This window comes from Umbelopsis ramanniana, assembly GCF_025399195.1.
Source record: "Umbelopsis ramanniana AG unplaced genomic scaffold K450scaffold_103, whole genome shotgun sequence".
Lineage (NCBI taxonomy): Eukaryota > Fungi > Mucoromycota > Umbelopsidomycetes > Umbelopsidales > Umbelopsidaceae > Umbelopsis > Umbelopsis ramanniana.
The window spans coordinates 1,122-14,116 of record NW_026252189.1 but is presented as its reverse complement, the minus strand read 5'-3'; the positions used below and the strand labels follow the sequence as shown (position 1 = coordinate 14,116).

Sequence of the window (12,995 nt, the reverse complement as noted above, 5' to 3'; positions counted from 1 at the left end):
AAAGAAAGACACCGGTTAATAAAAAAACCCCCAAGACGTACGTGTGGTTCACAAAACATACTACTCCACATACTTCAGTGTATTTCATCAAGATTTTATCAATTTCAGTGCTGGCATATTGCACCAACTTGTTATTGGAGTTGAAGATAATCAGTGCAATCTCACAGTCGCAAAGCACACTCAATTCATATGCCTTCTTCATTAGCCCATATTTGCGTTTCAAAAAGGTGACCTATGGAACATGGTGAGCGTGGGCAGAAGATGTGCGTTAAGGCATGAGTAAATTTTTACCTGTTTGTTACGGTCATCTTTGATAGGTTGAATCTTGATCTTTTTCCTTCCCATATTACAATTATATTATTTTTGGACACTCAGACCACGATTGTTATTTCAGACGAATAAAAAAAATTGTGTGTGCGTGTGTACTAATGATAGCAACATCATTATAAAAAGATATTTTAAATAGCGTTAGGTGGGTATACCGGGATGAATGGCGCTTAATGACATGATGCATTGACAGACATCCCATTCGAAGTGAATGGGATTGGAGGTCAGTAAGGCGGCCTAAAGCCTAGAACTCACCTAAAGGTATTCTAGCGTCAGGCAGGGTTGACGAGAATAGAGCGAAAAGAGTCTGAAAATAAAAAAACCAAAAACAACTGAGGCTTATTCTTGGCAAAACGAGTCAAGTGATTGGTTGCTATTCTTGGCCAACTGACGTTTAATATGAGTTTGAAAATAGAAAAACACTGCCAGCGACTCTCTTTCTATCTAATTTATCGTCGTCTTCTTGAATCATCCTTTGATCTTTTATAACTGTCGTAAGATCGGTCCCGTCTGGATCGTTTAGAAGATCGTTCCCGAGAGTCCTCACGTCGTCTGGAATGTCGAGGAGGAGACCTTGGACGGGACGATGACGTTCGTTGTGATGGTGATCTTGAACGAGCCCGTCGTCTATCGTCTGCTGGTGTGCTTGAGCGACTTGATCCTCTGCTCGATTCTTTGAGCCTTGGTACAACTAAAGTGGTGTCAGAAAACTGGTAGGCGTTCCTACGATTCTGACGGTCACTTTCTGGCAAATCTTCTGGTTTGGCACCCAGGCCTAAGAGAGCATCTCGTCGTACAAAATTCTTTGCCGCCAACGGTCTAAATGAGTTTTTTTTTTGCTTGTTAAATCACATTGGTAACATTGATGTCATACGAAATGAATGGAAGACTTACTCGGAAGCTCCAGCTTTTCCGCCGCCGAGCGCTTGACCCTCCTTCCATCCCATTCCTCGCAGAAGGGCGGCTCCAAATTGTTCCACAGGCACCTGGTCATACTCTTCCAAGGACGTCTCTTCAGGCCGATTTTGGACATCGTTTCTAAAAACGTCCAATTCTGAAGGAATCACTAAGTTGGAAGTTGGTTCCTCTTCGTCATCTGAATTGGCCTCTAAAATGCAATAATGGGGTTACTCGTTTGACCACGCTGTCTCTGTTAAATCTTGAACACGGCTACCCCAGTCAAACCGTGACTTACCTCGAACAAGTGCAGCCAGTGCAGCTTCTTCAAGCGTCGGCGCTGTGACAGTGCTGTTTGCGGATTCCTCGATTTGCATTTCTGAGCTTCCATTGTCTTCCACTGTCACCGTTTCTTTTGTCTTTTTGGTCACTTGCAATCCATACTGTGCCACCTGCTGTCCGAGCACCTCAGGTTGAGAGGGACCAGCATTTTTTTCACCATTAAGGCCCGATTCAGGTATATATATGGACCGCTTCGTTGCTGCTTCCTTTCTAAAATCTTTGTTGGGTTGTGAGGGTATGACGATTTCCTTTTGCTTTACCTTTTCGTGCAGGCTGCGGAACCAAAAAAAAAAAAAGAGGAGTGACAAACGAGTTAGTGCGTGATAGGGATCGTTAGGAGAAATCGTACACATGGCATTGCTGTCATGCGCAAGTATGAATCATACGTACTGTTGTATTTTATTGTCTTCGAATCCAGTGACGGCTTCAGCTTTAGGCTCGTCATCCATATCGTCGTCATCGCCAAAATTGATGCGTTTCGAAGCATTGGCTTTTTGTTTTGGCGCAAATTTCGGTGTGCTGGTACGCTGGCCACCAAAACTCATGGAGAATCCCATTTTCTTGCCTTGATCAGCCATGGATCTATGTAATTTGCGTAGCTGCGTTCAAAAGAGAATTTCAAAATGCTGGAACTTGGTTGGAATCGCTTTGCGGCCAAAAAGCAGTCTCAAATTTTCAGCTCTTCTCCCCAAGCAACAGCTCCATTCCTACTTCATTCCCTTCATGTCAGGAGCAAACCTCGCGAAAGCTCTAGCTAGCAAAGGAATTACACTTATACATGGTTCTCATAATGAAACGGTGAAGCATCTAGTCAAGCTTAGAGAGAAAAAGTCATATCGCCACGAACAACGTAGTGTGCTTGTTCAGGGCCAAACCACAATTCAAGAACTACTGGATAGAAATATAAAGTTAAGGTCGATAGGATTGACTTTAAGCAAAGGCGTGGATCATTTAGAGCTGGACCGTAAAAAGTTCCCAGCTGAGCGCTATTTTGTGTGTGATATCAATAACACACGCAGGATCTTGGGAACAGCGTCACAACCCACTGCGAATGAAATGTTTGCCGAGGTGGAGTTACCCCATGTGGAATTCTCACCAGCCGTTGACAAATTGATTGTTTTTAACAACATATCTGACCCTGGTAACTTGGGAACTCTGGTACGAACTGCCAAAGCTTTGGGCTGGACGACCGCGGTGTTGACGGATAACACATGCGATCTGACCAACGACAAAACGATAAGAGCATCCAAAGCCGCCGTCATTGATTACCCTCACAAAATAATTCCATCCAGTCAGTTGATAGACTACCTTGTTAAAACGATGCATATGACACCCATCGTAGCTGATACTCCACCTCATGACATAACGGACACTCTGTCATCCAATACTGGGATTTTTTTCTGGAAGAAGACAAGTGGTCAACATTTAGACAAGTTACCTGATCGCATAGCCTTGATATTGAGCTCAGAGCATCATGGGCCAAGTCATATTGACCCTAATGTTCTAAGGGTATCCATACCCATGGCATCCAATGTCGAATCTTTAAACGTATCCAGTGCCGGATCCATCCTATTGTTTCAGTTGAATCAATTACTTGGATCCCCAGGACAAGATGTAAATGTGCGCCGGTAGAGGAAAACAATGCCCAATCTCGGAGGATAAACCCCTATATCCAAAAAGAAACCTGACTTTTTATTTGCTTGTTTTTCACATTACCTACGTACATGCGTCTATTGGTCAACAAGATGGCTAATTGAGCTAATATGGTGGGCTGTAGTGCCACAACAACCGCCAATGATGAAATCTGAACCGAATTGTTTAATCCAAGACTTGAACATGGATCCAAATTGTTGTGCATCCATTTTCGTCTCAACTTTCCAAGCACGAGCTTCAGCATCCCACTCTTCACCTCCATCAGGATACACTAGCAGCGTTTTGTTCTGAGTTGCACCGTGAATGTCCTGTAACAGTGAAGTAATAAATCTTGGTTTGGTGCAATTGACTCCCACCGCGCTAACATGATTCAGGTCGTTAAACAACGCCACGCATTGAGCAATGGGTTCACCGTGGCACACCGTATGTAAAGAATTACATGAGAACGAGACCATGCTTGGGACGGTATAAGGCGTTTCGCGCAGCAACTGATGGATGGCTTGGGCTTCCAAATAAGACGGCACAGTTTCAAATAAAATGAAGTCGATGCCGCGGTATGGGATACCGTCTTTGAAAGACAAGTCAGATGAGAACCCAAAGATTGTCGTTAATGTTTTGGCGTGACGATTGAAAGCAGGCCCCAAGTAAAACAAACTTACCATTAAAAAATACATCCAAGCGACGTCTATGGAAATCCACCAGCGATTGTAAAGAGATGTCACCATAATCACCTATGATGAACAAGTTACATGGGCAAGGAGGAGATCAACGACTTTTGATAAACAACTGGAAAAAAAAAACCACCACCAGGGAAAAACCTATTACCAGAATACTCTGCGCCGTTGGCAAGAATAGCGCCGTAACATCCAAGCGACAACGCTACCTTGATGGATTTCCCGGTGTTTTCTTGATACTCTTTTCTTGCTTCGTCGGCCAATTCCACGCCTCTCAGCATCAACTCCACCGCCTCGTTGTCAGTATATCCAGCCCGTCGGAAACCTTCGAAGGAAGCTTGATAGGTGCACGTGGTGATGATTTCTGCACCAGCATCCAAATGAGCGGTGTGTACTGCCTAATCAGTTACGGTATGAGTCGGACATGGCACCTGACGTGTGTGTGTAATATTGCAAAGCTTACCTTGATGGCTGCTGGGCAATCTTTTAGGCAAGCAGCTGACCAAAGATACCCTGTAAAAATAAAAATATTGGGTCAATTCCCTGTTTTGTAATACCCATGCGCCGATAGGGGATGATGGCATTCTTACCGGATAAATCTTTGTGAAAAGTTCGTTCTAATGTAGTGGCCATCCCACCATCGAGGATGGTGATGGTCATGTAGGCGGGGGAGGAAAATTAAAAGAAATAATCGAAAGCCCTGGAGGGAGAACTCGATGGAAAATCGGAATATCGACTCCGCGTGATTTACCAATTTAATATGGGTAATCCTTCGTTCTGGTTCTAAAATGCGATTTTCAAGTTGCGCATTTATGACGGGCAGTATGGGCAAATTCCCACTTTCCCATGTTGAAAACTAGTTTCGCATTATTTCATATCGCGTAACTTCGATAGCCTTCCTTTTTGACTAGCTTAAAAAAAATTGGCACCAAATTATAGGATATGGGAAAATGTATTGAGTATTATGCATAGAGGACAAAAAAAATGAACATCGATAATTATTTACAAAGAGAGATGGGGGAATATATCTGGGCTTTTGCCTGCTAGTCTTTTTTATCTTTGTAGAGCTCCTTCTCCCAGGCCAGCCGAGTCATAAAAGGGCTTTGGAAGAATGTTGCGGGTTTCCAGACGAGAGTATATGAATGTATGAAATTTTGCATTGCGATGGGGGGGCTCAACCGATTAGGAGGCGCGGTCGGTTGGTTGGTATGATGAGGTAGGTCGTACGGCTGCGCAACGGTAAAAATAAAATTATCGTCTCGTTTGAAAGTATTTGCAATAGGATTCATGGCTGTCAAAGGAAGGCAGGAGGTTAATGAGATATTCAATCGGTTTTCAATTGGATGCAGTTCAGAACAGTTACCTGAATCGAGATATATCGACTCCACAGAACTTGCAGAAGTTGCTGTAGTAGCAGACAACAGGAGTTGAGGCAGATGGATGTGAATGGTGTGCGTGCTTGTTCATTTATGGGTGAAGGTATGGATTGATGAAGAGTGAAAAAGTCTTGGTAAAGTTATCCTTTAAAAGCTTGGCTTGGTTTTGACTTAAGATGGGGTTCTGGAGAAAAATGCTGAAGTTCAAATGCGAAACGGGCTCATTTATAGAGACTGGAGAAAAGTGTGACCTCATTTGCAAATCGCCATTACACGTGTGCTCGATAAGGAAATAGCTTCCAGCATTATGATGACATATTAAAACTCAGTGGGGTTCAGAGAGCAAAGGTAAAAGGGCATGGCACTTTTCCCAAATCGTAAATTTCTTGTAGCAGGAGGGGTTCGATAAATCGACAACGCCAAGAAAGATACCGCATTGAGTATGATTTAAGGGAATCTTTTCGTAAGCAGTTTGTTGGACAGAAGTGATCCAAAAAGCGTTTGACCGATGTAGTTTTATATCAGGCACCACAAAAAACTTTTTCCATGCATATCCATTGATTCTATTTCATACTACGACAACTGGGATGAATTATCTAGCATGAATAGAATGCCATAGATCAGTGCTTATTTTCATTTCACCATAACGCAGTTGCTGGCGAACGCCAAATCATCGAAATGGAAATTCATCTTTCTGCCTCTTGACACAAATTATCCATGTTCCAAATCACAATCCCTCACTTTATGAAGCATTTTTTTCGACTCTGAGTATATGCGAAAATTTATGTCATACCATACCCTTTCCCTTCAGGAAGACGCCGAAAATTTGTGATGCTTTTTTTGACATACGCAAAATGACTTCACCTTGTCTAGCCATCACATGCCGTTTATCTTAAGATGCATGCCTCTATCCTATGGCATTGCTATATGCCAGATGGGTTCAAGATGTGGCTTTCCTGCAAGGAAAAAATAGACGCATTCATGCAATATGCCGTGTATTTTTACATGGACATCTTGTCAAGGCAGGGCAGCAAGAAAATCTCTTTTCGAGAGTGGGGTTATATTTGCTTGTTAAAAAAAAAATGTGTGTGCGTGATCTATTCTATCATATCTCACTTGCTTGAAATGGAACAACACAGAAGACTAGATGCTTGCTAGTTATCGTTTAGCGAAGAATGATTTCAAAATCTTTGGCGTCAGCTGCTGGTATTAGCAACAGGTGCAGAAAACAACCCAAAAAATGAAAATAGTAATGAGAATCCTTCCATTGCCTTTCGTGAAATCGTTGCCTGCTCCAGGAGATTTTGCTATTTTTCGCATTGACGGCAGGTTTCAGGGTCAGTCTCATGATAGCAATATGAGGCAAAATCAAGACCGCCAAGGTAGGGGAGTCGCCGATGGACGGTCAAATCGCAGTGGGAACCCGTTCCTACTCCTGATGCCTGGTCCGGGTCCAATACCCATAATCCCTTTTTTCGTCGCCTTGCCTTCCTGTTCAGATTGCGTAACGGTTTCTTGGCCATAAGCCTCAAAGGGAGGATTCTGCATTCCATGACTAATGGATTGGTAAGAATCATACCTTGTAAGAAAAATCAGGAAACGAAACCTTATCCACTGACAAGGAGATTTATACCCCCGCCGATGGAGTATGATCGAAGTTGGCAGGCACAGTGACAAAAATTTCTCAAAAACCGACAGCAGGGTACCTAACGTTTGGCAAAGCTGCTGTCAAAAAAAGCAAGTTGTGGAGACTGAAACATTTGAATAAATAGGAATTCTGAGTTGTCTTGAAACGATAATATGACGGTGATTCCACAAAGGGTCTGTTTGAACTGTTGCCGATGAACCCCAGTCTCGATATCTAGGTAAGAACATGCCATGGTTACGGCGCCAATATCATTCCAAAGTGCTCACACAAACTGGCATAAACACCCATACCTTTGAAATCCGATAAAAAAAATTTGGCCATTGAGTTCGTTGCAAAGGCAGTGAGCTCCTTCTTCCATCCATTGTTTTATTGACCGGCTCATGGTCAGAAATGGGCCGCTTGAGGTAAATTAAAGTCAGCTTGCCCCACCCGTTACTGTTCATAAACCAAGGTGGGATCTAATTCCAGTCGGCACACTGGACGTCATGAAACCAAAAGAAATACCAGAATGATAAGACGTTTTGGTTTGGCACCGCGCAGCTAAACTTCAATGATGGTTCCTGTGTGCTAAAGGAATAGAGCGACCTCAAGACTCATCCAAAAGACCGTGTGGACGACCTGAGATTGGCCAAATAAACTTATTCCCATTTCCAACCTTTAAAATACGACATCGGCCCCAACAAGCTTTGTTTGTTATCTTCATTGTGTCATTTCAGAATAGTGGCCTGGGTCAGCGGATCTTCAATGCATGCTGTTCGGAGTTGCTTCATGGCAAACTCAAGCAACAGGTCTAGAGCGCCATAGAAAATTACGAGTTTCAATTTCATTGATTGGGAAGTTTTATTGAAACCATCATCTATTATTGCACTTTTTTAATTTTGTCACTGATTCTTATCTTATTTTCGCGCGTAACCTTCTCCAAAAGCATATGCCAGTCAACCCATTGAAATGCGCGGGTTTAAAAGTCCGAACACCGAACATAGCCAAAAAGCATTGGATTACTGCTGACTAGGCTGATTTCAACTACTTCAGTACGAAGTGGGAAGCTCGAGACCATGAGCAGAACGTTAATTGTGATGTTGAAATATGTAGTGCTGAACGAAATATCACGCGGGCGTAAGGTTCGGGATGTGATGGATGAAGCACCGTGCGTTGCCAACGTCCTTGGGAAGACCCGCTTGATTTCGATCGGCAAGCATCGACATTACGTGTTACCGCGCAATAGACTAGAAAAAAATTAGTGGCCTGAAAATTATATATAACAGGTGTATCAGATCGATTGTAACTTTACCTTTAATCCTAAACTATGGCCGACACTACTCCTAAAGTTCCAGAAACCCCTCTTATTTTGCACCATTTGAACAACTCTCGCTCTCAGCGCATTCTATGGTTGCTGGAAGAACTTAATGTCAACTATGAAATCAAGTTTTACCAGAGACAACCCGACATGATGGCTCCAAAAGAGTTGAAAGATGTCCATTCGCTCGGCAAATCCCCCGTCATTACTGACGGCAGACACACCATTGCAGAATCCGGAGCTATTGTCGAATACTTGGTGTCCAGGTACAGTATTAGCTTGTAGAGGATGCTTGGTAGAGGAATTTTGCATTGACATATGATTTTTATCTATTTGGAACAAATCAGATATGGTAATGGTAAATGGAGACCAGCTGAAGGCACGGACGAACAGCTTCAGTACACCTATTGGTTGCACACCGCCGAAGGTAAGAGGACCGTCGATTATCTCGGCCCTTCATGCGATTCTCAATTTAATTTTTCTCTTATTCATAGGTTCCCTCATGCTTCCCTTGTTGTTGACCCTGATCTTGGGTGCCGCCATTCAAGAAACACCATTCCTTGTCCGACTTGTCCCATACATAATTAGGCGGGAAATCAACACCAGAATGATCGAACCCAACCTAAAGGCTCAGTATGAGCTGATTGAGGAGCACTTATCCAAGAATGAATGGTTTGCAGGATCACAAATCTCCGGAGCCGATATACAAATGGTCTTCCCCATTGACATAACCGCAGGACAAATGGATAAGTTTATTGGCGAGCACACCCGCGCCTGGTTGGAGAAAGTGCGTAGTCGACCAGCTTATATCAAGGCAATGGAGAAGGGAGGACCTTTTGATATGCAGAAGTTGTAATCTGGCTAGATGCAATGGACATTACAGCGTGTATTCTGGAGATGTTAGTCACTGTAAAAACGTAGTTGTTACCTGAGTACGCATATTGCGATATATCAACGGCAGTGAATCTTTTTGTAGTACCAGCCTTTTTTTTCCCTTGTTCTTAATTTTGGGTCTATATAAAACGCATAAACACGAATATATGGAGTTCGAACTGCCATACCCAATGATTCTACAGTTGACATAGACAGTTTTACTTCCTTATATAATACTATTGATTAAATTATTACTCTAGTTTTCTTTCGTATACACCAATCCATTCTCCCCAAGCCAACACATTGTCCTCTTTCACAGCCTTGACCAGTTCTGCCTTGCTAGGGTATTCTGGAAGATTTTCCAATGGCTGCTTGAGAGCCACGACTGTGTAGTAGTATCGATGTGGGCCATGGTTGTAAACAGGCTTAGGGCCTTCGTATACCGTTCTCAACATAGTCTTTCCATATTTGATGGATCCATTTTTGATCGTATGCTTAGTAGTATCTATTTCCTTGAGATCAGCGTGATGGATGCTGGTGATCTCAGACGGGATACCGTAAAAGAACCCATGGGCTATGGGGTTGGGGATCGGTACATCGGCATCCTCTGCCACAACAATGTATTGCTGAGCGCCTTGGACTTTCTCCCATGTCAATCCTGGCCACTCGTTGTCGCCATCCATAGCACATTGTTTTGGCATTGAGCACCCGGAAGCACCGATATCTGAAGTGACGTTCATTGTTGGTTCGATCTTGTCGAATGGAGGTAGGTGGGTCATCAAGCCGGCATCGCGACCCTTTTGAGAGCTGAGAAGGTATCCAAGATAAGCTTCAAATCGTTGACCGAAAGTTGGCATGGCAAACAAGTCGTAGGTTTATGGGAAAGAAGAAACCAGTGGCATAAAATAAAAAATTAAAAAAACTTAAATGTTTGATTGGCCGATCAATCGCAACTATAGCCGAGTATTTTTTGAGCATCAGGCTGTTGCCGAGTTGAAGGACACTTTTTCAATTTCTCCCAAATGAGCGGAATGTGAGCGATTCACGACTAACTTCTGCACCTAAAAAACGAACATAGCAGGTGCATTTGTTAATTATCTTTGTTGACCTCAGTAATCTATGGCTAACGTTGTAAATTGCATGGGATGGATCTTGATCTCGAGCGGCCAGAATGTATATCCAGTTATTTGGTATTCCGCACCTCGGCTCCATGTACAACCGATGCCGCATCTATGTAAAGTAGCGACTGCGCTTCAGTTTGAGAGTCGGGATCGCTTTCACTCGCATAATGTCTTCCCATTACGATTTTCTCTACTTTGACCGTCATGGTTTAGCTTTGACAGGAAGAACTCTTCTTTCCCTCAGCGGCTTTGACTGGACCAACACTTATCCTAAGAACTGGAATGAAGAGGAAAAGCCCAAAACCCCGTTCGGAAAGATGCCAGTATTAACTGAAACTCGAGCTGACGGTACTAAGTTTGTTCTCGCTGAAAGCAACGCCATTAATCGTTATGTGGCGCGTAAGTCTAGTATCGGTCTTCTCGGTTCAAACGAAGATGAAGCTGCTCTCATCGACCAGTACTATGAAAGCTGGGGCGAAATTGTTGCTAAGGGCGGTAGAACTCGAAGATTAAGGGAACTTGAACCTGAGAAATACGCCGAGCAATTTGAAATCTTCAAAGAAACTGTTGCAAATCCAATTCTGATTAAGCATGAGGAAGCTCTGATCAAGAACGGTACCGGCTACTACGTTGGTGACAAGCTCTCTCTCGTTGATGTCCATGCCACTTGTTTAATCACCGCTTTCGGACCTCTCCTTTCGATTGAAGAGAATTACCCTCATCTTTGGAAGCTAGTTCAAAACGTGCGCTCGCTGGAAGCTGTTAAGACTGAAGTAGAACGCTTCTCTATGCCCTCCAGAACATAAAATATACTAGTTCTTTTCCGAACAAAATATAGCTTTATTTTGCTTTGAAAAAAATCAACGGATACGCTTGCGAATCGTAGGAGTACCAATGTCTTTGAGGGATTGTAAAAGTCGCCATTGCGAAGGAAAAGGATTGGCTGTCAGGTCGTGGTGGTTGTTTTCACCGTGTAACACCAATGATCATACCTATACCGTCATTTAATTCAATATTGCGTTATTGGATGCCCATTCGTTTGTCGCTAAGAGCCCACAATTTTCGTATTTTAGCCGGGCTGTAACATGTCAATTGGCGTATGTCAATGGTAAGCCCACTGATCAGTCAAAAGGCAGTTCTTGACATCTTGTCCTTTGCTTGTCCTTCACACCCACGACACGATCAAGTAAAGTAAGTCATTATATATGCATTCACATACTTTGGTAGAAATCTCGAATAGCGTAAAATAAAAGCACACATTGTTAACCAAAGAAATTTCTATGCAGATTCCAAGTGAGTTTTAACTTCACATCAGAGTTTTACACATATCGGAGGAGGGTATGTATAGTCTTCTGCGTTTGCATTTTCATTCAACATTTATTTTTTGACGATTGCCTTTCAAACACACCTATATCTTCACTCTGTGAGTACATATGTTCGAATATGTTTCTCCTGCCGTACCAATGGTTGCGAGAAATAAATTTTCAGACTCTCTGCTCTGCTCTGTTATCGTAATCCTAGTTTAATATTGGGGGCAAAGTAATTCTAAATAAACAGTATAGGATACTATTGACTACTGGTTAAATCATTACTCTAGCTTTCTTTCATATACACCGATCCATTCGCCCCATGCCAATACATTATCTTCGTTTATAACCTTGAGGAAGTCTGTTTTACCAGGGTATTTGGGAAGATTTTCCAGTGGGTGCTTGAGAGCCACGACTGTGTAAATATAACGATGTGCGCCATGGTTAAGAGGCGGCCGAGGACCTTCATATGGAGTCCTCATCAAAGTCTTTCCATATTTGATAGATCCATTTTTGATTGTACGCTGTTTAGAATCTACGTCTTTGATATCAGCATGTTGGATACTGGTGATCTCAGGAGATATACCGTATAGAATTCCATGGGTAGCAACGGTAGGCAAAGGTACATCGGGGTCCTCTGAAATCACGAAGTATTCCTGTGCGTCCTGGATTGCTTCCCATGTCAACGTTGGTAGCTCGTTGCCCCCATCGTTACCATATCTTTTTGGCATTATGGTTCCGGATGGCCCGATATCAGAGGTGACCTTCAACGTAGGTTCTATCTGTTCGAATTGAGGCTGGCGAGTCAATAGCCCAGCATCACGACCCTTTTTGGAGCTGAGAAGGTTTCCGAGGTAGGCTTCAATACGCTGACCCACAGATGGCATGGTAAATGAATAAGTTGATGAAAATGAAGTTGAGTGATTATTTAAAGATATATCGACCCAACGGCTTTAAATATTGGGACAGACTAATTCGCAGAACTTTACTCGTATCCGTTTTAAAACTCAGACAAATGCTCAACGAGCGCGATATTATGCTCTCCTACAGTGATTGAAATGTTATAATTTACGATGATGCAAATGTATTGTCAACCCAAAGGACTTAAGAATCCAATTGTTTATTACTAAACTCTGGATCGATATAACACACTTTGATCCTGCGGCTTGATGTATATCCAATAATTTGGTAGTCCGTCATTTCGGCCGCATGTAAATCCGATGCCGAGCCAACGTGCGCGCAGAATCAGCAAGACTTGATCCAATGTCTCTCTTCCTTATGCTTGTAGTATCATCGATCTACCTTGGAAACCGAATGAGTTGAAAAACAACGGTATGTTCATTGGAAGGTAACTGAAGTCGATGTGCAGCAACCTGCGGCGAAAATACCATAATTTGAAGCCAAGGGCGGATCATCATTGCGAAATCGATATGTAGACATCGATTCCGCTGTAGTAATAATTCTTGTTAACGTTGAGTGC

General features: G+C 42.9%; 7 protein-coding genes across 7 annotated transcripts; 3 read left to right on the top strand and 4 right to left on the bottom strand.

Annotated features, from left to right (window-relative positions):
• Window positions 1-70: 70 nt before the first annotated feature.
• On the bottom strand, window positions 71-345 carry K450DRAFT_160355 (uncharacterized protein; the record flags this gene model as incomplete). The annotated part of the gene is made up of 2 exons (XM_051584006.1): window positions 71-232; window positions 292-345. Coding segments are annotated over 2 exons (216 nt in total), but the record flags the coding sequence as incomplete, so codon positions are not given.
• Window positions 346-671: 326 nt separating this feature from the next.
• On the bottom strand, window positions 672-2,348 carry K450DRAFT_262937 (uncharacterized protein). The gene is made up of 4 exons (XM_051592558.1): window positions 1,957-2,348; window positions 1,523-1,839; window positions 1,222-1,435; window positions 672-1,146 (listed from the first exon to the last, which is right to left on the bottom strand). The coding sequence occupies exons 1-4, from the start codon at window positions 2,142-2,144 to the stop codon at window positions 777-779; spliced, it is 1,089 nt and encodes a 362-aa protein (XP_051440189.1). The 5' UTR covers window positions 2,145-2,348; the 3' UTR covers window positions 672-776.
• K450DRAFT_262932 (uncharacterized protein) lies at window positions 1,711-3,247 on the top strand. Its single transcript, XM_051592557.1, has 2 exons — window positions 1,711-1,848; window positions 1,957-3,247. The coding sequence occupies exon 2, from the start codon at window positions 2,143-2,145 to the stop codon at window positions 3,196-3,198; it is 1,056 nt and encodes a 351-aa protein (XP_051440188.1). The 5' UTR covers window positions 1,711-1,848; window positions 1,957-2,142; the 3' UTR covers window positions 3,199-3,247.
• K450DRAFT_262928 (uncharacterized protein) lies at window positions 3,063-4,744 on the bottom strand. Its single transcript, XM_051592556.1, has 5 exons — window positions 4,484-4,744; window positions 4,357-4,406; window positions 4,045-4,291; window positions 3,879-3,950; window positions 3,063-3,787 (listed from the first exon to the last, which is right to left on the bottom strand). The coding sequence occupies exons 1-5, from the start codon at window positions 4,551-4,553 to the stop codon at window positions 3,297-3,299; spliced, it is 930 nt and encodes a 309-aa protein (XP_051440187.1). The 5' UTR covers window positions 4,554-4,744; the 3' UTR covers window positions 3,063-3,296.
• A 3,446-nt stretch (window positions 4,745-8,190) lies between these two features.
• Window positions 8,191-9,270, top strand: K450DRAFT_216094 (uncharacterized protein). The gene is made up of 3 exons (XM_051584848.1): window positions 8,191-8,480; window positions 8,562-8,641; window positions 8,709-9,270. Exons 1-3 carry the CDS (start codon window positions 8,224-8,226, stop codon window positions 9,068-9,070), a joined length of 699 nt encoding a protein of 232 aa, XP_051440186.1. The 5' UTR covers window positions 8,191-8,223; the 3' UTR covers window positions 9,071-9,270.
• Window positions 9,271-10,160: 890 nt separating this feature from the next.
• Window positions 10,161-11,194, top strand: K450DRAFT_262917 (uncharacterized protein). Its single transcript, XM_051592555.1, has one exon. The coding sequence runs from the start codon at window positions 10,376-10,378 to the stop codon at window positions 11,012-11,014; it is 639 nt and encodes a 212-aa protein (XP_051440185.1). The 5' UTR covers window positions 10,161-10,375; the 3' UTR covers window positions 11,015-11,194.
• Window positions 11,195-11,796: 602 nt separating this feature from the next.
• Window positions 11,797-12,402, bottom strand: K450DRAFT_181212 (uncharacterized protein; the record flags this gene model as incomplete). The annotated part of the gene is made up of 1 exon (XM_051584360.1): window positions 11,797-12,402. One exon carries the CDS (start codon window positions 12,400-12,402, stop codon window positions 11,797-11,799), a length of 606 nt encoding a protein of 201 aa, XP_051440184.1.
• Between the last annotated feature and the right edge of the window lie 593 nt (window positions 12,403-12,995).